Source organism: Rousettus aegyptiacus, unplaced genomic scaffold (assembly GCF_014176215.1).
Source record: "Rousettus aegyptiacus isolate mRouAeg1 unplaced genomic scaffold, mRouAeg1.p scaffold_m13_p_16, whole genome shotgun sequence".
NCBI lineage: Eukaryota > Metazoa > Chordata > Mammalia > Chiroptera > Pteropodidae > Rousettus > Rousettus aegyptiacus.
Window position 1 is genome coordinate 17,359,088 of NW_023416291.1, and position 23,118 is coordinate 17,382,205.

General features: G+C 33.3%; 1 protein-coding gene and 1 pseudogene across 9 annotated transcripts in view; both read right to left on the minus strand.

The window, feature by feature from the left end:
* Positions 1-23,118, minus strand: part of LRBA (LPS responsive beige-like anchor protein) — a 541,206-nt gene that overhangs the window by 113,415 nt on the left and 404,673 nt on the right. For all 9 annotated transcript variants that reach the window (XM_036234292.1, XM_036234286.1, XM_036234291.1 and 6 more), the window contains 3 exons: positions 22,776-22,916; positions 21,633-21,752; positions 8,776-8,928 (listed from right to left, as the gene is read on the minus strand). In XM_036234292.1, the coding sequence (XP_036090185.1) occupies positions 8,776-8,928; positions 21,633-21,752; positions 22,776-22,916 (414 nt within the window). The remainder of the gene's footprint in view (positions 1-8,775; positions 8,929-21,632; positions 21,753-22,775; positions 22,917-23,118) is intronic.
* On the minus strand, positions 16,604-16,725 carry LOC118612646 (annotated as a pseudogene).

Consider the following 23,118-nt stretch of genomic DNA (forward strand, 5'->3'; position numbering starts at 1 on the left):
CATTACATTTTACTGGAATTAAACAAGCATTAATCTGAAGTAGATTAAGATGATTGAGATAAATTGAGATAATTAAGATGTATACTGTAGGCAGAGCAATAATAAAAAAACAGTAAAAATTTTTTAATAAAACAAAATGGTAGACTAGAAATATCTAATATAAAAAATTATGAAGGAGAAATAGAGAAACAAAGAAATCTAAGACTAAAGAACATAATTAGCAAAAATGGCAGACATGAATCCAACCATATCAACAATAGCATTAAATGGCAGAGACTATCAGACTGGATCAATAACAACCAACTATATGCTATCTACAAAATAAACACTTTAGAATCAAAGACAAAAGTGGATGGAAGTAAAAGAATGGGAAACTATATATCATGGAAATAGCAACTATAAGAAAGTTGGATTGGCCATGCTAATATTGGGCAAAAAAGACAATAATTACTAGAAATAGTGAGGGATAATTTATGATGAAAAAATAGTCCATCAGGAAAATATAACTATTATAAACATACGCACTGTGGTAGGCTGAAAAAAATGCCCCTTCCCTCCCAAAAAAGATAACAAGTCTGAATCTCTAGAACCAGTAAATATACCTAATATGGGAAAGGGTCTGTGCAACATGATTAAGGATCTTGAGATGAAAACATTACCCTTTTCAGGGAGGATCCTATGTGTGATCACATGCATACTTTTAAGAAGAAGGCAGAGATGTTACAATAGAAAGAGAGGAGAAGAGGATGTGAGGATGGAGGCAGAGATCTTCTGGAGGAAATGTAATACTGATTATGGACTTCTGGCCTCTAGAACTGTGAGAGGATATACTTCTGTTGTGTTAAGCCACTAAGTTTTCGGCAATTTGTTATAGCAGCTATAGGAAACTAACATACACATTTAACAGGAGAGATCAAAAATATACAAAGCAAAACCCAACAGAATTAGCAATAATATTTTAGAACCTCAACATCTCACAAGCAAATAAAGATAGTAAGAGACCCAAAATCAGCAGATATAGAACACTTAAAAACAATAAACTAACTTCATCAATTGAAATCTACAGAATAACAGAATGCCCATTGTTCTCAAGAGCAAAAACACTCCTCCAATATACGCCATATCCTAGGTCAGAAAGCAAGTCTTGGTACATTTAAAACAATGAAACCACAAAAAGCATATTGTCCAGTCACAATGAAATTAAATTAGAAATATATAGAAGAAAACTTGAAAAATCCACCAATATTTGGAAACTAAACAATGCGCTTCAGGATAACTCATAAGTCAAAGAAGAAATCACAAGGAAAATTAGAAAATGTTATGAGATGAATGAAAATAAGCAAATAAAATATCTAAGTTTATTGGATGAAGCAAAAGTAGCACATAAAGAGAAATTTATTGCTGTTAAAAAACAAAATTAGAAAAGAAAAAAGAAACCCAATTAAAAAAAATTTTCCCCAAATTAAGAATCTAGTAAAAGAACAAACTAAACCTAAAGCAAGCAAATGGAAAGAAAAAATGAGTATCAGAGTGAAAGCCCAAAGAAAGAAAAAAACAGTAACAAAATAAAGGAAAATCAAGTTCGGGTCTTTGAAAAGATCAACAAAACTGACAAATCTTTAGTAAGAAAGACCAAGAAAAACAAGATGATACAAATTAACCAAAAATCAGGGATGAATGAATAAAATCGTTAGCATCACTAACAACCTTAGAGAAATTAAAATGATTATAAGGCATATTGTGAACTTTTATACCAATAAATTAGAAAAATAAGTACCTAAACAAACACAAATTACTGAAGCTAATTCAAGAAAAATAGAAATATGAAAACACTCTAACAAATAAAGAATTGGACTGGTAGTTTAAAATCTTTCCACAAAGGAAATCCCATGTCCAGATGGCTTCAGTGGTGAATTGCACCAAATATTTAAAAAAGAAATAAAACCAATCTTTCACGAAGTCTTTCAAAGGACAGAGGAAGAGGGAACTCTGCTACTTCTCCTTCTATGAGACTATTATCCTGATATTAAAGTCGGACAAAGAAAATGCAAGAAAATTACATATCAATGTTCCTCATGAACAAAGAGGCAAAAATCCTCAAAAGCAATATATTAACAACAAAAAATACAATATATGTCAAAAAAATTTGGACCATCCAAGTGTGATATATTCAAGAAATACAAAGTTGGTTTAACATCCCCCAATCAATTAATGTAATATATCATATTTTACTTTTTGTTTCCTGTTTGGAGAACTTTTTTCTATTCCAAGGTCACAAGGAAATCCTCCTGCATTATCTTCTAAAAATTCTACCCTTATATTTAAAAATTTACTATATTTTAATTTTTATTTGTGGTAGAAGATAAACTTCCACTTTCATTTTTTTTTCACATTGGTATCTGTTGTTATGGATGTAAATTGTATCTCCCAAAATTCAAATGTTGAAATCCTAACTTCCCACTAACTCAGAATGTGATCTGATTTGGAAATAGGGTCACTACATATGCAGTTATGTTACGATGAGATCATACCAGAATAGGGTGGGCCCCTAATCAATACGACCAGTGTCCTCATAAGAAGGGGAAATCTGGACACAGGGACAGCACACAGAGGGAGGATGAGGTGAAGAGACAAGGAGAAGACAGCTATACAAGCCAACAAGAAGCCTTCCCTCGCTGACCTTCCCTCGCTGACCTTCCCTCGCTGACCTCAGAAGGAACCAACCCTGCTGAATTCTGCTTTGACTTCCAGTCTCAAGAATCATGAGACAGTAAATTTTTGTTGTTTAAGCCACCCAGTTTGTGGTACTTTGTTAAGACAGCTCTAGGAAATTCATTGCAAACACTATCTCAGCACCCTAAACTGAGAAGTCCTTCCTTTCCTTGCAGATCTGGAATACCAGCTCTACAACAGTTTCTTTATAAGTCCTGGTCTGTTTCTGGGCTCTCTCTTTACTTCGGTTAGTCTATTTCTCCTATTTTCCCCTAATTACTATAGCTTTATAATATTTCTTGATATATAGTAAAGCAAATCCCTCTGAAACTTGTTCTTGTTCTCAGAGAGGGTCATGGCTATAATTGGCCCTTTACTCCTTTAAAATTTTTTTTTTCATATTCCAATAAACAAAAATAACCTGTGGAGATCTGGATTGACTTTTATATTGAATTTGTAAATAATTTTGGGGAGAATTAACAACCTATCAACATGGGATATCTTTTTTTTTCACTATTTAAGTGTCCTTTTTGAACTAAAAATTTCACAGTAAATTATATATCAGGATTAAGAGTAAACCAAACAATAGTAATTTTCGTTTTTCTTTTTCAAACTTCATAAATTTGTGCCCCCATTTCCCAGGGATTTAGATCCAATCACTACGGGGAGTGGGGAGGGGAGAGGAAAGGATATGCCCATGGTTGAGAATAATTAGTACCCATCGAAGCTACCATAATATATGTTATTATCCATATCATCATCAGTGTAGAAAATGAATTAAAGCAACTGCAATAAGAACAGTATGAAAGAAAACATGGTAGCTTCTGGCATTTCTAGTCAAAAAAAAAAAAAAAAAAAAAAAAAAAGTTGCCTGGTCAGCTCTCTTAAGAAACAGGTTTTTAAATGCCACTTAGCCAGGAAATGGAAACAAGCATGTAATAAAGGTAAAAAAAGTACGACCCCTTTTAAATCTCGATCAAACCTCTCGGCCTTACAGTGTTTATAAACAAACACTGTGATTTGGAACATAATATGCCATTACAATAATCTAATTGCTATACCATTGCAAACTCAGCCATCTCAAGCTGTAGGTCTTGCTGTATGTACATACGGCACTTTTTAATCAACACGATATTCTTAGTGTCAAGTATACTGTCATCACTTGAGAATTGTAAATTTCCCATTCGAATGAAAAGGTTAGAAAAGCCTGACCTAGTTCACTGAGAGAAATCAGATCTATGAAGGTTTAGGTGGGTTATATAGATTTATATTTAGCAATAGATAGGAGAAAACAAGGTTGCTGAAGAAATGAAATTGGAAAATTTTATTTTTCTCTCAGACAATATTTAAAAAATCATCGCTTTTAATTTGTTCTTATAACATCCGGAAAGGAGGTGACATACTCATTTTTTTCTTTACCTTCTTAATCAAGTGGTTACACATGTCACCATTATGTATTAGTAGAGAAGACAAAAGCTACAGAAGATATGCAAAAGCAAATATGAGTCTAACTGGGAAACTCAGGACAAATCGTCAATAGAAACCCTCCTTTATTGCCTTCACGCCACCTCTTAGCCTTGAGAGGCTTTCTATTGCAACGACCTAAGCTAGCAAAGAGGAAGTACCCTCCAAATATGGTCTGTCTTGTCCATTGAGTCTTACAGTGCTGGTACATGGATATACAGCAAATATCTGTTATATGAATGAATTACTTTTATTATAATTGGAATAAACTATATATTCAACTAAAATAAAATGTTCCATTTCATCGACTTTTATAAACAGACCTACCATTATTGCTCAGAGTATGCTTTTCTTTGTCTTTTATTCCAGTTAAAGCCTGAGGGTTATAAGAGGCAATACAATACAGGTCCATAACATCAGCATTATATCATAAGAGATATATGATGAACAGTCTGAACTCATACATTTTTATAGTATTTGAAAGTATGAAAGCCTGTTTCTCATTTATATTTCGGAAGCGGTATTTGGAATAATTTTTTTTTTTTTTTTTGGTCCAGGTAATATTAAATAACCCAGACCAACCTCTGGGCTGCAAAGACTGCTCTGGTTTTACCCTGATTCCAACTGTTCAGAACAAAGAAAGTGTAATTTATTTATCTGAAAGACTAATCAGACCTAAGTGGGTTTTTCTTCTAAAATACACAGGATATTATCTTTTGTAGATAAATCCAACACTTTAGCCACTTTGTCAATCCTAAATGTAGCTCTTCATTACTTACAGAAAGCTCTGAGGATTAAAATGGTTAGGAAAGATAGGAGTTGTGTTCCTCTAACACAAATAAAAAAACATATTACCAGTCCACTATCAAAATCATGCTCCTAAAAATGTCCTAGCCCCCTGAATTAATATTTGGGCAAGTAAATACTTAAAAAAGACATGCTGGGTATCTGAAAATGAGTATGTCAGTCAATTAATTCTGCGATCCCCGGCTACCAACGGAGTACTGTACAATCTGTTATTATTCACTGTCCTATAGATCATCTGTTCTTGGTGCTGGTTTGTTCCAGGAAGAGAGACAGCTGCAACACTATATCCCTGTTCAACCTGAGGGCCATCTGACTTTAATTGTAACACACAGCTTGATGTGGCTCTGGCTATGAGAAGCCAAAGTATCGTCTGTAATAATCTGGAAAAGCAGAAACCTGCCAACAGAGGGCTGAAAACAGGGACTTGTGCTGTCTGGCTGCCTGACGGGCTGCAGGAAATATGATTAATGAGTAAGGTATAATGATATCAGGAACCCGATTAGCACCACAAAAAGGTCACAGATCAAAGTAGTATGCATTTCATGAGCTACAGTCATTGCATAAAATCTGAAGAAGTAAACCAAAAAGAGGAGGGGGATAAACCTTTATGTGATAACATGCTCACAGATACATAAAATACCATACTAATAATTCAGTCACTTATAGAAAGTTAACAAAAATTATAAAATGAATCAATATGAACTGCTCTATAAGAAAGCTTTGTTCAACATAGGTATATAATAAATATTTCTGAATGAGTGAATGAATTTGAATAAGTTCTTTCATAATGACATATGAAAGTAAAATAAGTATTTTCCCTAATTATGAATTGAAACGATCAGAGATGTAAATATTCAATGGCATTTAATTTGCCATGAATTTTTATATAATTCTGCTAAGAACGCATGCTTATTCAGAGCCTAAACTATGAAGACATTTTTGTAAAACTTATCAGAGGAATCACTGGGACAAATGTTCAGTAACTTAATAAGTTATAATAATGTGCAGTTAGTATTATAAAATACTATTTTGTATATAATTTTGTAGTCGTGTCCATGTTTAACACAGGACTGGGCAAAATCTCAGTCTGATTGGAACACAATTTGGGAAGTTACCATCTTCTGTTTTTTGTGCCCTTGGGAAACCCACCCCAAATGGATCTGGCTTTTCTGAGTGAAAGTAAAAATGAGAGGTACTGACAAGGGAGTGGCTTAGCTCAACTCATACAGTTCTATTTTCTTGTCAAAATATTGTTGAAAAGCTTTAAATATAACTTTTTCAATGTGTCTGCCTTTTATACCAAAGTAAACACACTAACAAACCTCTTTGCACTTTTAATACTAAATATGATGGTGATTAATAGAGAGCTGGTTCCCTTGAGATTTAAAAGTTTGAATCATATTGAAGAAAAAAACACTTCCATAATGAAACGATGGGAATATGATTTTAATTATTTTCTTAAAAACTTATTCTAAGAATGGAGATAAGTATTTATACTTTTCAAATATTATATAAATATTATTTTATATCTACTTAAGAGTAAAACATTTTTTAAAATTGATAATTCAAAAGGCACCATTCAAAATGAAAAGACAAGCCACAGGCTAGGAGAAAAATCTTCGGAAAACATATGTTGGATAAAAGACTTTTATGGAGAATAAAAAAAGATCTCTTAAAACAGAATAAAAACAGCCCAATTAAAAAATAGGCTAAACATGTGAACAGATAGTTTTGCCACAGAACATATATGTTGAAAATAAACTGGTGAAAAGGTGGTCAACATCATTAATCACTAAGGATATGCAAATTAAAGTCACCTACTAGAATGGCTAACATGAATAAGAATGGTAATACCACGTCATGACAAGGATATGAAAAATTAGAACTTCACACATTAGAGGTGGGAATACAAAATAGGAAATGTATTCTTAGCATATGATCCAGCAATTAAACTTCTAGGAATCTAAGAGAAATGAAAACAGATGTCCATCCACCTTAACACATATAGAAATATTCATAATACCTTCAAATTGGAAAAAACAAATATCCGTAAACCAGTAAATAAACAAAGTATGTTGTATCTTTACAATGGAATACTATGCAGCAATACAAAAACAAAACAACAACAACAACAACAACAAAAAACAACTACTGACGTAGGCAACAACACGGATGAATCTTAAAGGCATCACGGCTAAGTGAAAGAGGCGAGGCACAGACAGACAGCACATTGTATAATTCCACTGACATTAAATTTCTAGACAATGTAAAACTACAGAATCAGTGGATGCCCGGGACTAAAAGTGGAAAACAAAGACTGATAGCAAACCAGCATAGGCAAACTTTTTGGAGTAATGTAAGTGTTCTAAAGCTGATTGCAGTGATGGTTACACAACTTTATGAATTTACTAAAACTTATTGAATTTTGCACTTTTATAAAGGTGAATTTTACAATATGTAAATTATACCTGAATAAAATGTGTTTTAAAAGGGCAGTCACTAAAAGAAAATAAAATTGCAAAATGACTGTACTTCCCATTGACGTCTATGCACCCCTGGGAGCCAAAGTCACACAACCATAAACAGACAACTGTCACATCTAAAAGTCTGACATCTCCTCCAATACCTTCCAGAGCTAAGCTTTGTCTTTTGCTCTCATTTTAATTTAATTTATATGAGAATCTTCAAAAGTGCTGGGGAAAGTAAAATGCAGTGTGCCCCTCAAAACTGTGATAGAATAATGCTAGGCACTATTTTCCGAGTGCCTGCCATAAGCCCGAGAGTATCCTAGGCATTTTACGTACATTGTTACAATTTTATACTCATAATTTCCAAATTACAAATGAGGAAACCAAGGCTTAGAAACATTATATAGCCTAGGATCCAATAACCAGCAACATGATTTACCCAGGATTAAGAAAACTGGTCTACTCAAAGCCTACATTCTTTCCTCTTCCCCTGACATGCTTCCAGTATACATAAAACGGGACATTTCAGTAGTAATGAGATTGTAATTAGGATCTGAAAGGCAGGATTAAAACACAGTTGTTGGTATAAAAGGTAAGAAATGTCATCTAGGAAACTAAAATGCAATAATTTTCCTTGCTTAAATGTAAATTAAAAATACAATGAAATTTTGATTTCATCTTTAATATGAAATATGATAAAATACTACTTTTAAATACTGAGACCAATCTCTCTGATTCCTAACTTTTATTAAAATTAAAGGCAAAAAAAAATCATATTACTTTTTTCATAAAACAGAGTATCCATATAACAGAAGACATTAAAGTGGGCACTAGAGAGGATTCTGATAAGTCGTTTCTAAGCACTATGATTATCGTACTTTCAAGTTTCTAAGTTTTCATATTCCAAGTATTACATGAAGAGTTCCTTCAAAAGAGATAAAGGATATAATCTGATATCTTGTTTTCATTGCCAAAATGTGCATTGGCCTTCTAACCTGGCACATACAATTATGTTCTTTTCTTGGTACGAGAAATTTGTTAGAAAAAACATAGCATTCCAAGTTTAACTAACGGTTTTTGCTTATAATTTTGAATGATCACATGCATGTGAAAGTAACCTGAACGCTGCATAAAAGAATAAAAGAAACTGTTATACCTTTCAATACGATATCAAGTTTATACTGATTCATGAACTATCATGCCACTCTCATTTATCCCTATCAACTACAGTTCTGTCCAGAAGAGCAAGGGTTAATGATTATATCGACACATGAAGCATACTTTGAGAAAAGGCTCATGACAGAGTAGATGATTACTATCTTACCAATCTGTTTATGCGAACAAATTCTTCTGAGGTTTTGGCCCAAGGAGGAAGTTCAACATCAGACACTACGGTCCCATCATCCATCACTCCAAGATTGTAATTATTGAAGTTGACAAACATCTCAGGGAGATAATAAAATTCAGGAATCAACTCCTATATAAAAGTAAAAGACAATGTCACATTACAAATTGTAGAATACTGACTAGATATTCATAAAAGGCCTTGATCATTTCCTATTATGCAGGAAAAAAAATAAACAGAATTGTTTTCTCTTTTCATATCATAGCCCTATCGCGAAGTTTCTATTAAGGTAGACACATACCATCCAACCAAATTTAAATAACATTTTACTGGTTGGTTATATGCTTTCCTTCAGGATAAGTCTCATAATCTCAAAATTCTTGAATACCAACATTTGAGTAATATTTGAGGTTTGACAAGACAGAAACAAAGATTAACATGCTGTAACAATAGCAACTTAAACTTGATTTTTTAATGAAGTATATGGAATTTTATGGAAAATAAATAAAACCTTTATAAGCATTAAAATGTCACTACCTTGGGCCCTTCATTAACCAGGAAGATATTCATTTTAATTAGTCACGGTTAACAGTATATTTGACTTGCATTTCAAAACATCCAAGTTTAGTTTTAAGGTACTAACATTGATAAAAATTTCAAAACTTATAAGCAGTCTAGAAAATGACCTGTGTAAGAAACCAAGTAAATTAGGACTTCTAAGGACATTTAAAATACACTTTAATACAGTATTTAATAAGCAGAAAAATTCAGCCAACTAGGTTTTTGTGTACAATAGGCCCCATGTATAACTATTTCAGAGGTCCTGTAGATCAGACTTGAAATCCAGTTTTGACATGGGTCAGCGACTCAGTGGTCTTTCAGATACCCCCTCAGGGCCAGCTATGGCAGGTCTGGCTTTCCAAACAGTTGAGTAAAATAGGGAGGTCATCAGATTTTGGACAAGGTCAGTATGAACTTGCCAGAGCAAAGAAAATGGATCCAGCAAGAATTAAGCTATTATCACCTCCATCACCCATGTGAAATCTTGCTTGACTATGAATTGCACACTCTTGGTTTACAATCACAATAATTAACTAAGCAGGATAGAAATGAGCTTGTCTTCCAAATGCCTGACAACCACCTGGTCATTGGACTTGAAAAACTTAAACTAAGTGAAAACAATTTTAAGGGAGGACCCTGTTAAAAGTTTAACCATAAATGAAATAAAAAAGAGATCACTCCAGTTTTAAGATTCTCATCTTCAAAAATGATGCATGTGAAGTCTAACTGACAAAAAGGGGAAAGATATATATGTTATTTTATACAACAAAGAGCTTTATCCAATTTGTTTGAGCTAATGTTTACTGCATGAGATGAGTCAGGTACTAAAGTCAACTCTTAATAAACCTATTGCATTTAATCTTCACAATAACTTTACAAGGTAAAATGTTAAAAATGAACTAAGAGTCAAAGAAGTAATCTGCTCAAGCTTACACAGATGATTTATGATAAATTTGGAACTTAGATAAAAACTTTAAAGTCTGGGTCAAATCATCAAGTAAGCATGGGTTCTACTTATATGTTTACACAGTGGTAAACATTTTAAATGTAAGTTTTTAACATACATTCTAAGTTATTCTTTAAAAGTAAACACAAACTTTTTATTTCTTCATGAGAAAACAACTAGTTTACCTAAAAAAATATATTACATATGTGTTAAATGCATATGCACTACATATATAGTATTTATTATTTAATAAAATTAATCAAACCAGGAATTTTAAAATTATGCTATTATTTACCCAGATATGAAGATAAATCCCCTTATAATTATATCAATAATTTGCTGAAGTGTGCATTCAATATAGTCCAACTTTGAGAAATTTACTAACATGTCTTAATTTTACTTCATATTACTTGTGCTACTTCTACAATAAGAAGATTATGCCTACTTTGTGTGTTCGAAAATCAAAAGCTGAGTTTTGGCTTAACTAAATGCTAATTATTTTCATTTCAGTAATACCTACTCACCCCCAATTCCAAACCCAGGCCCTCACATTAGAGGCCTATTATACTCACTATGCTCCTGAGTAATAATTACAATGGCTGAAGTTTAGATGCTAAGATTTCCAAACAAAATAGACATAAACCAAAAGAGAAAAATTTCACAACAGATATGAAGAAAACTTTTTAAATCTTACTGGATCATGTTAAACTTTCAGTTATGTAATTTCTATCATGCTAGGAGGAAGGTAAGAACTCATCAATTTCCAAAAATTACCATAGATTTTATTTGAGATTTCCTACTAAAAATAGATAGCCTGTAAATTTTGTACAATGGGCATTATACAAATATTTCAAAATTAAAATTTTAAGCTTTATTAACTGAAAGCTAAGCTTGATATTTCACTTGAAATTTATCAAGATATAAATTTGCTTTGCCCTCTTTATTTTTTTACCTCCCACCCCCAAATTCCTCCATATCAAGAGAGTAAGTAGTCAGGCATTTTCGGAACATTTACAGGGTCCAGAACAGAGGCCTCTTGAAGACATCCTCTTTTTCTGTCTTTTGTGAGAGTCTAAGCAAAAAGATTATGTCCAGGAGGAGCTGTATCAAAAGTTAGTCTTTTTAAAGAGACAGAAGTCACAAAAGAGAAAGTTTTCTCTAAGATCAGGGTGGCAAATTTCTCAAAATCTGTAATCAGCTTTCTTTCTGCCTGACAGGAAGGAGAGGGGATGAGGAGGTTAGGCTGAAACCCAGGGGATGGTGAGTGGTGATCAGGGTCACACTTGCCCATATAGCACTTCTGTATGAATTAGAAAAAGGCAACCCTTCTGAGCTAATGCAGGCCCAAGGGAACTAATTTTGGTGAGTGGAATATAGGCTGGATTTCTGCTCCTATTCTTTCCTGCAATCACGCACCCTTACATAGAAACAATCTGCCCAACTGTACGTGGTGAACTCATGATGGTACATTTAGGGAAGGTATCCCTTGGTACCAGGAATTTTGGCATTAGCAAATATGTCTTAACCCAAGTTTGGTATAATCAGCAGAGCTGTCTGCTTCCAAAAGATGATGTGTCTTAGAGAGTGAGGATATGACAAGATGGACTAAAGATGTGAGGGCCAATTTTCTAGGTATCTCTAAATTGAAGACTCCATGAGATTGAGGACTTTATACACCTTGTTCACCACTATACTTTCAGTGTGACACATGTTAGGCATTCAGTAAAAATCTGTTGACTGAATGACTGAAAAAATGGTACTTAAACTCAAAAAGAAGCAGAGGGGGGAAAATGAGAATAGTTCTGGCAAGAGGAATATTTTAAGAAGAGGTACAGAGATTAAAACATGCATATCACTTGTTTCCAATTATCAATGAAGAACTATTTAATTGGTTTAGAGAGGACTATATACACGAGGTGGGAATAAGGTTGGAGACATAGGTAGGGGTCAAGGTGCAGAAAGCCTTGGATGCCAGGCTATAAAGTTAAGCTTTTTTTTTTTCCATAAGAGAATTTAAAAAAAATGAATATGAATTTAAAACAGGACAAATGTTTCCAAGAAATTAACAGTGACAAGAAAGATTACAAAGCAGCTACATCTAATACATTATCAAATGAGCACAATAAAATTAAGTAAAGGAGTGAGCATATATACTTAAAACATATTACCTAGTTGTAAGGAAAACTGCATAAATAAATTGACAGAAGTCATATACCCTCTTAAAATAAAATAAACATGCTGAACTCAACTGAGGTACACCAACATGTGACAAAAGAAATAAACAAGTATACATACAGCCTAAATTTTATTAAGGATGACAATGACATTCAAGTTACATAGAATTCCACTTTAATCTTAAAAGCATCTTTCTAAGAACCATGACTTGATAGAATACCAACTATTACAGTTCAAAATGATCTCCTTTGACAAATGAAATTTAGTAACAGTCAAAGATTAAGTCTTTCTAATACTGCTAATGTACATTTACAAAGTGAAGTATGTTTTATATTCGTCAGAATAGAACATTCAGCTCTGGATAAAAAACACATGTTCAGCAATTCTTTAGAACATCAACAGAAAAAGATCAGTAAACAACACTGACAGAAGACAGAGATATTTAGAATTCCCATTTTCTCCTGACTTGCTGACAATAATTTTAATTTCTATCATTTAATTAGGCAGACGGGTCTTAGATGCAGGTAAAATGGTCAAAATGTATTGAATCATCTCCTAAAATAAAAATCTGAAAGGTTCAACCAGAGGTTATACCACAGTTCAGGATAAGCCCATTGCTTTGATCACAAATCCCAGGCTTTCATGGCGTAATGACAAGGATTGGTTGTGACCACACATATGCTTTAGTTTTCTTTATTACGGTATGATCCCCACTGACATGAATGACCTCTGCAGCAAGGCTGTATGATTCTCCTGCTAATCGTCACCAACTCTGGCCATTGAACTAAAACCATTACTTCAATAATACTTGAGCAACCATGACACATACTAAGAAACAATATAATCAAAATCGAAACAAAGATGCTACTTCAGAGCTAAAGTTAAATTTTCATTTAATTGTTAGGAAAATATGAAATCATGACAACCTGAACATAAGCACAATAGCAAGATAACTAACGTATACTGCTTTGGGGACACTGATGGTAATAAAGATGTGAAAGCAATATTTTAGCATTTCACTATTGGAAAATGATATATTTTACAAAAGACAAAATCTAAAATGCATTTTCTTAATAAACAAAAAAGTAGATAAACAATATACTATAAAAAAATAATGTACATGCTGATATATTTTAACTGTTAAATACTTATTTTGCTAGTCCACAAATAAAAAGCTTTAAAAAAGTTGATCTGAGTTGAATTGTACCTATGTCATTTTAAATGAACTGCATATCTGAAAGTTTTCAAACTGATACTTAAAGTTAGTTTCTCCTTATTTAGAAGATAAGATACTAATTTTTTCATTTAAGAATAGAAATATAACAGTAATTTTTAAAATAAGAAAAGGAAAAATAATCTATAACCTTTCTAAATAGATCCAATAAATATTGTGTCATTTTAGATATTATAAAACTGTCATTTTCAATGCAATAGATTAAGAAAAACAATGGATTACGTGCCAATAAATAATAGACAATCTATCTCAACCTAATATAGTGAAAAGAATAACTAGATTTGAGTCTTGTCTACTAAACTTACTGATCACAGGTCTTTAAATTAATTCCATTTTTCTGATCCTTACTCCCCCAACTGCCATTTCTAAAACAAAGGGTTATTGTGAGGCTAAGAAATAATACAGAATTCTATATGCACATAGATCTTATAACTATTAATAATAATAATAATAATAATTATTATTATTATTAATGTGACCCCTGATAAAAATCCCAAATTACAGACTTAACTTGCCTGATCTGAGGGCCAACAGCACATGCACTGAAATATGCCCATTCATAAAGCATTTAACAAAATTTGCTTGTAAAAATTAATGTGTCCACAAAAATATTTAAGACTTCATAATTCGTAAGGAACTACTGAACTTAAAACAAATTTATTATTTTTTTATTAGCAATGACAGTATGGCTTAACATGTCTCACTTTATGATGAATACCCTCAATATTTTATAGTTTTCTCTGGCTTTCAACACATTTTTTCACTTCCATGTTTGGACTGGACATTTTTACTGAGCCTTTTGCTGTCCCAGGCCCCAGTCTTCAAGGAAATTGTAACTTGGGAAGCGATAATAAACATTAATAACGCAAACAACAGGTACTATGTTGCTGCCAGAAAACAAGACATAAATTACATGCTCACCTTAAATCCTTTCTGGAGCAAGTTGTAGAAGACATACACATTGCTATGTGTGAGTGAGAATAGTTAATTTGGTGTCCATGAGCATATTAATGAACAGTCTACATTTTTTTATTGAACAAAAATATCAAAAGATCATCAGTCAAAAAACAAACCATAGCCAGAGTGTGTTCACTTTTGTAATTCAGGAAGACAGCATCATTTTCTAAGTGCCTTAAAAGATTTTTTTCCTTCCTAGTAATAAGTGGCAAAAGAATAAAAATATTCAGTGTTTCAAGTAATTTTTATCAAAGGACAAAAACAAATGATTCATTGTGGACAAAAAAATACAAAGTTCAATGCTAAAAAAATTAGTACAGCAGGTCCTGGAATAATGTCATTTTGTTGATGAGATGCCTCAAGAACTTAGCTCCCGTTTATATCAATTAGCCTATGGTAAAACTGGTTTCAATGTATGTTGTTTCGCCTAAAGTTGCTGTCAAGTGAGGACTTACTGCACATGGATACATCATCTAACTGTTAAAGAAATGTGACTAAACTAACAACTCTGTGAGTTATGCATCAGTTTTGCATAAAAACCAGGATGAATACATAGTTCAGTTAGACTGCGTTTACATTTTTAAGAGACAGCATGAGTACACTGTAATATGGATATGAGTGTGAAAGGGAGAAAAGACTGGTGGAAGGAGAGAGACTTGCAAAAAAATAAAGAAAAGATAAAAGGCAGAGAGAGAGAGGGAGGGAGAGAGAGAGGTAAGTTGAAAGGGAGGGAGGGGGCGCAAGAGCCAGAAATGTGAAAAGGATAAGCTTAATTTTACTTTCATTAAGCATTAATAAATTCCGAATTATTTAAAATTATGTTTGAAAACAATAAGAATAAATTCAAACTACCAAATCATTTAGTTTAAGGTTTTTTTTTTTAAACAAATGCATCAAGAAATATATTTCCAGCCATTATGATTAACTATAGTTAAACACCTTCATATAAATGACTATAATGCTGATGTCATCAGCATCCATGAAATGTATTAGGGTAGACGGTGTGTTGATAAAAAAAAGGAAGCTAACTTATCTTCAAATTACAGACCCCTGGGATTTCAGAGGTAGTAAAGGGCAAGTCAAAGGTCTCATGTTTTACAAAGCTCACAAGACACAAATAAAACTATTCTATGATCACCTCCATTTTCAATTATTATTTAATAAACATGCGTGCACTTAAAACTAATAAGGGTTAATTTTTAAGGCTAAAACTAATTTTTGTAATATTAGTGAGTCATTTTTCAAAAATATTATTATTTAGCAATATCTTTTTACTTAATTATAAGTACTGAATATACTGTACTGACCCTACTAATTTCATAACTTAATACAAATTTTGCATTTATCACTAACAATACACAATGAATTATAAGATAGGGTTTTTAAATTGAATATCCAAGACACGACCAGTGATAAGATATCCAAATGGACTTCTTTCATAAAGCTATAACAGTAAGAACACAATCTGTCTTAACTGTAAAAATGTATAAAATTGAATAAAAAACTCTTGGTCAGCAGACGACAGTCAGCTTTCAGTTTTCTCGGGGACAGAAGAGCCCTTCCTAAAATATGAGATGTCAGCAGCCCATTCCATGTGGAGCACATATACATCTGGGTTTTGCCATGCCCTTCTGGCTGGGGTGGCCATACACTCTCTCCTTTCTCCTCAAATGACCTATTTTCCCTAGGCTCCTTCACTACTCTAAGGAGGTGACATCTGAGCAGAGACCTGAATGTAACAAAGCGAGTACCTGGGGTAGAGTGGTTCAGGTGGCACAGAGGACATTTCATGTAATGCCACCCAAACAGGAGTGGGATTGGTATTATTTTGATTTATTTTTTTAGGTGAGGCAACCCTTGGTTGATCTCCAAAATTGCAAGGGCCTTGACAGCTTACAATCCCTTATTTTTATTTATTTATTTTTTATTTTTTATGCCTACAGCACCTGATCTTCCTAGGTGGTCTCCAATCCAAGTACTAACCAGGCCCGACCCTGCTGCTTAGCTTCCGAGATCAGACGGGATCGGGCTTGTTCAGAGCAGCATGGCGGTAGACCGGGCTTGGCATTTTTGAAGAGGAACAAAAACAAAGGCATGTGAGGTTGCGGCAGAGTAGGAGAGAGAAAGAATCAGACAACACAGGGCCTCTGTGGCTATAGTAAGAACTTGAATTTTGTTCTTAGATGAGCTATCATTAGAGAGATCTGACCACAGGACTATGATCTGATTTACAATACGAAGACATTATTCTTGCTGTGCTGTATGGAGAAGACACCATGTGGGGAAACAGCTGAAGTGAGGAATTATAGCCACTTGGGCTAGGACCCTAGTAACAGTGGTAATAACCGGTCAGATTCAGATGTTTTCTGAAGGTTGAGAAGATGGGAACTGGGGTGTGTATGAAAGGGAGGAATCAAACCAAGCTTTTTAATGGCCAAACTCAGTAAATGGTACTGTCTTTTACTGAGATGACAAACCCTGGGGGAAGAGAGGACATTTGGGGGGTGGGGGTGGGGGTGGGGAGGGGAGGAGAGTAACTGGAGAATATAAAGTTTGATACTGGAACATGTTCGTTTTAAAATGCTATGGGCTAATTAGAATTCAGGGGAGAGCTGCGAGATAAAGTGCTAGGGATCAAGTGTTGATGCAAAAGAGATGCAAAGACTAAGTAAGCCCTGAGGCACACCAACGATTTAGGGTATGAGAACAAGACAACTGAGTGAAGAAGCTGAGAATAGGATACACAGACAGCCAGGGGACGGTGTCTCCTTATTTCAGAAACCAAGAAAATGTTACAAGGAAAATGAATCGATTAATTGTGTCAATTATGCTGACAGATCAAGTAGTAGGAAAACTGAAAATCTGCAGTGGACATCATGGAAGTTGTTCATCAATGAGTCTGACAAGACTGGCTTCAATAAAGTAGTGGAGAAGTCAACCAAAAGCCAAGTCTTGAGGAATTACTTTTAACCCATCCCTTGAACTCACCCCCTTAGCTATTAAACTAGTTCAGGAACTTACCACCTTTCCTCTCAAGTAACTGTAACAGCCTCCTGACATTTCTCCCTAACTCAAGCTCTCTTCCTTTCCCCCCAGTCTCTGAATGTTTTCCATACAGCTGCCAAAGTGCTTCCTTTTATAATAGAGCCAATTACATGATGCTCCTGCTTCAAAAATCCTCACTAGCTCTTCATCGTCTACAGCAGTGTATGCTAAACTACAGCCCATGAGCCAAAAGCGATGTGCCACCTATTTTTGTAAATGGAATTTGACTGGAACTCAGTCACTCTCATTTGTTGGCATATCGTCTTCGGCTGCTTTTGTGCTGCAGTGAAAGCTGAACGGCTGTGACAGGTGGCACAGACTACAAATTGAAAAATATTTACTATCTGGCTGTTTACAGAAAATGTTTGCTGAATTGACCTACAAAATTAAGCCAAATGTCTTTAAAATATTAATAAGGGCCTTCTTATTAGATTACAACCATCTTTCAGTATTTCTCCTTTTTTCATGCATATGAGACCAATTAGCAGGCCAATAAAGCATTCTCCAATGTACAAAACATTTTCTCTAACTTTGTTCAAGTCCTTTTCCGTGCTCAGAATACTTTTCTACATTTCATCAATGTATTCATTTAATAAATATTTAATATAGTGCCTACTATGTTTCAGGCACTGTTTTAAGCTCTTGGGATAACCTGATGAACAAAACAGTCCAGAATTCACGCTCTTGTGGAGCTAATGTTCCAGTGGGATAAGACAATACACAAACAAACAAATTTATGCATGTCAGATAGTGAGTGATGTGAAGAAAAATCAAACTGGAAAGTGAGTAAAAGTGCATGGGGTGAAGGATATAACTTTGAACAGTGACGACAGAGAAGGCCTTACTAAGAAGGTGATGTATGAGAAAGGACTTGAAAGAGATGAAGTAAATCCATAAGGATTTATGGAGGAATTCTTTAAGGTAAGGAAAAATAAAGCAAAGGCCTTGAGGTGGGAAGATACCTAGAGTATTTGAAGAATACCAAGGAGGTCCTCCTGTTTGGCTATAACAGATTGAGCAAGGGAGCGAACAGTGTGGTAAGCCTACTTGAAGAACTGGGCGACACTTCTGAACTATTTACCAAGCAGAATACAAAGCATCATTAAGGGTCAGATCTAAAATGGAACCAACAAGGCTGCATAAATGATCCTATATAATAAAGGTGCAACTATGAATTATTTTTATTTCACAGGAGAAAGAGACCATATTAGCTTTAACTAAAAGCAGTCTTTCAGTTTTAGCATGATTTACAGTTTAAAGTTTGAGGGATCATTTGTATAGCCCCCAAATGATCCTCAGTATTTCTAGAAACTCCAAGATGACATAAATAAAAGTCCGGCTATAATTTATATGATTCCATCTGAAATACAATGTTATATCTCAATAAAATATTTACACTATTATCATAATTTCTTTTACATTTCTTTTACACTTATTCTTACATATTATTCAATATGTAATTTAAACATGCTTTCTAAAGTGTTAAAATGCAACACTTTTAAAGAGGCAAGATGAAAAAAAGGAAAGATTAAATCCTCAGTTATAGAAGGACCAACTATAAGAAGGTTCTTTAAATAGCCTACATAACCATATATTGCATATTTTTCAAAGTATTTGAAAGAAAATTGTATGGCCCAAATTAACTGGTAATCAATATAGAAAATGGGGTAATAAATCAATATCCTGTTCGCCCTACAAAAATTTTATGGTTTAAAGAAATAAGGTGTGTGGGGAGAGTGGCGGTGGCGGTGGTGGTGGTGGTGAAGGAATACCCAGATTGGTTAGAAGGGCAAAGTGAGTCCAAAAGGAAATTTCTCTGCCTCTGAACATAATGAAATGATATTTAAGAATGAAGCTACACTTTTAATCAGGCTCCAATCAACCTGACACTTGGAATTTTAAATTCTTTTATTTTTTTCAAACCTTTCCCTTAACCTTCCTTGTACTCTACTTCTGCATACAGACAGATGCCCTATATAACACTTCTACGAAGTGAGAAACTAAGTAGCACAACAGCAGGAACTGAAATTCTACTATTGTCTAGTAATTGGGACTATTTTATTAAAGTTTGCTGGGGCATTCAAAGGAAAGCAAAATGGATAAAAGCCTTTATTATTTGTGAAGAAACAAAAATAATGTGCAGAATAAGGAAGAAGAAAAGCAAAGAAGTTCATATGGGTTTTGTTTGTGTGTGTTGTTTTTAATGTTGTAGCTGTTTTGCATGGATTTATCTAGTTTTTTACAGTATTTTAGGGGAAGTGGTTGTGAAAATGGATCCATACATGTGCTAATTAAAAAAATCTTGAGAGAAAAAGACTGAGATTTAGGAAAAAGAGACAGCAAAACTACAGGGATCTATCATTTGCACCTCCTGCTTATCAAAGTATTAAGCAGGAATGTCTTCCTGAAGATAGATGAACTCTAATACAGTAGGAAAAAATAATTTTCAAATTCATGATTGTTTTTTTTTTTTGAGTGGCTGAAGTTTACTTTTAAGTTTTAAACTGTACATTGAAAACAGTGATGTGAGCTGTGCTGAGGTGGGGAAGGGTTTGTTGGTACTGGTAGTACCAAACGTAAGTATGAGGTTATAATGTGGTCATTAGCTGCTTAAGACATTTAGAAATAAAAAATTTCATGTCTTTAATTTGATAACAAAACATCAGACATATCAATGTTTTCATATCTCCCATTACTTATTGAGTTAAATAATTAAACAGCTTTGAGATTAGAAGTAGAATTCAACAATTAGTAAATCTGTTAACTATTCTGATTTAATGTTTCCTAAAATCCATCTCAAAATTATCTCCTGATGACTCTTAAAGAGTATGACATGTAATTTCAAGAGTATTTCAGAGTACATTATTTGTGACATCAAAAAATTCTATAAGTGTCCCAATATAAAAGATTATTTGTGCATATGATGAAATCTTTAATAAAATATCTTTGATATACATAATCCTATACAGTAAGATAAGGTATGTAAATACCTTTTACAAACTGTGAAGTACAATATCTAAAAGTAAAATATAATTATCATTAGATTGAATTTTTAAAAAAAGTACTCTATAGTAACATATAGATTAGTAGTATAACTTTTCCTCTTTTGAATCTCACTATATCTCATATGGTACTTTATCATTTTCTCTCACATCTGGTATAATTATTTATGTATATAAATCATGTGTTTTTATGATACTATAAGGAGCTTCACAACCATAGGCATATCTTGTTATATTCAACAGCATCTAATATCGGTACTTTGCAGAAAGAAACACTATGAAATGAAAATAAACTAATGTTCTTCTGAGAGTAGAAGCAAAAGTCTAGTAAGAATTCTATTAGCTGCTGTGCATTCTTTGGACTTTTATAGTAGTGAACATAGAGACAGGAGAAAAACTCTTATTTCTCCTCATAACAACGTAGTCCTATGTAAGCAGAGTCAGGTATGCATTTAGAACCAGCAGTGGATAAAAGATGATTACTTAAGAATAGAGATATGGGACACTGAAATAAAATGAAGTAAGATAAAATAAAAGTCTGAAATTTTTCTCACAGTATTTTTCTGATTATATTAATTTTAGTCATTCAGTTTAGAAATCCATTGAGCTTGCTGCCTTACATTTATACATTTTTCCTTAAAAAAAAAAAAAAAAGCATTCCAAGGAGGAGGAAAAACAACCATTCAACAACTAAAGAGAAAGAGAGAGACAGACATATAGACAAGCACAGACAGATACGGAAGAAAGAGGGAAAGATAGACAAATTCTGAACAGTGGTTCTTGGCCACTTAACTAATGCCTCATTCTTTGAGGCTTATCTTTAGTAAATTGGCTATACTGAAAAAGAAAAATTGTCAACATTCATTCAACAAGGAACACATTAGCAACAATAACTAAAAATGAAACATTTCTATACCTTAACATCAGATGTATCACGCTGACTGTTTCGCCAAGCTCTGGAAATTGATGAAAAGGTTCGATCTGCATGATCAAATTTTCCTCCTTGCAAGTTTAGAAAATAAGTTGTGAAGGGTTCCTAAAAGAGTAAGCAATTCAAAAATTCTGTATCTTCCCCCATGCATAAAAATGGTTTATAAAAATCTTTATTTCTAAATATTTCAATGACTAATAGACATTAAACAGACTAACGACTAATACATACTAGGCATAGACTGGGAATTACATCGAAGTTATTACACTAATGTTCTTAAATTATTTTTCGTTTCAGAAGAAATATTTCCAAAATTTGGTATGTGCAACATTTTTCAAACACTCTTCCTTTCCAAGAACAACTGATTAACAACATTCAGACACAAATTACATTTCATTTTCTTCATAGTACAGGGAAATAGTCCAATATGTAATTTTCCTATTGTTGTGGCTCAATATTTAATTTATGATTAAGAAAAGAAAAATGTTTGGAAGATTTAAAAGCCTCCTCTTAGTTAAAGAACACTTAAACACATATTAGTGGATAATTGCTTGAAATTAGCTAAGCACTATAAATTACTTCTAGGATTTATGTCTGCCTGTACCCTTCTAACAAGCTTTAATTAATGATGTGCTGCTAATGCTTTCCCAAAGAAATTACTTTCTAGTAGATGAATCACCTTTCAATTTTACAGAAACATTTCTTGTTTAACCAATATATTATCAATACATGGCAGCCTCAGTGTAACCTACACACATACCTTATTCCATTTGGGGCAACTGAAGTTCCAAAATATATGAATATATGTCCGTAGAAATGAAATCTTATTTCTTATTTTAATAGACTACATTTGAATGTAATCCATGTTACAGTTTAAAATTTGGTAAGATATCAACCATTTTAAGAGGCAAATTTAAGGGAAAAAATTCGTACAATTTGAGGTGAAACATTTTTAATGCAATTCTATACTAACACATTGTAAAATACACACAAAATGGGATACAGAAAAATTTATAATCATTGAAAAAAATTTAGCCTTCAAAATAGATGCTGTTAATTCTTAATTACAACATATTCTCCACAACACTGAATTTATTTATCATGGTTTGTAATTCAAACTGAACTTACTATTCTTAGCAGCCATGCAAGAACAAAACTTGCGGTTGAGTAATGAGTACCATAGTGGAACTTTGGAACTTGATCGTCTTCCCAGGATTCATAACGCTCCGCAAAGAATGCTGCTCTTTTTGGGTTCAAAGCTCCCACTGGCTGCCGATGGGGAGGGAAAAAAACAAGAACAATAAATCTAAGTGTCTTTTATCTCTTTCACTTTTCGAATGTCCTATTAGCCAGTTTGAAAGTGAATTTTAAAAATATATTTACTATAAACTAAAAACAGTGTTATATTCAGAAAGTAGATAAAGAAACAAACTTACTTTCCATGCAGGTAAAACATACACAAATAAGTGGA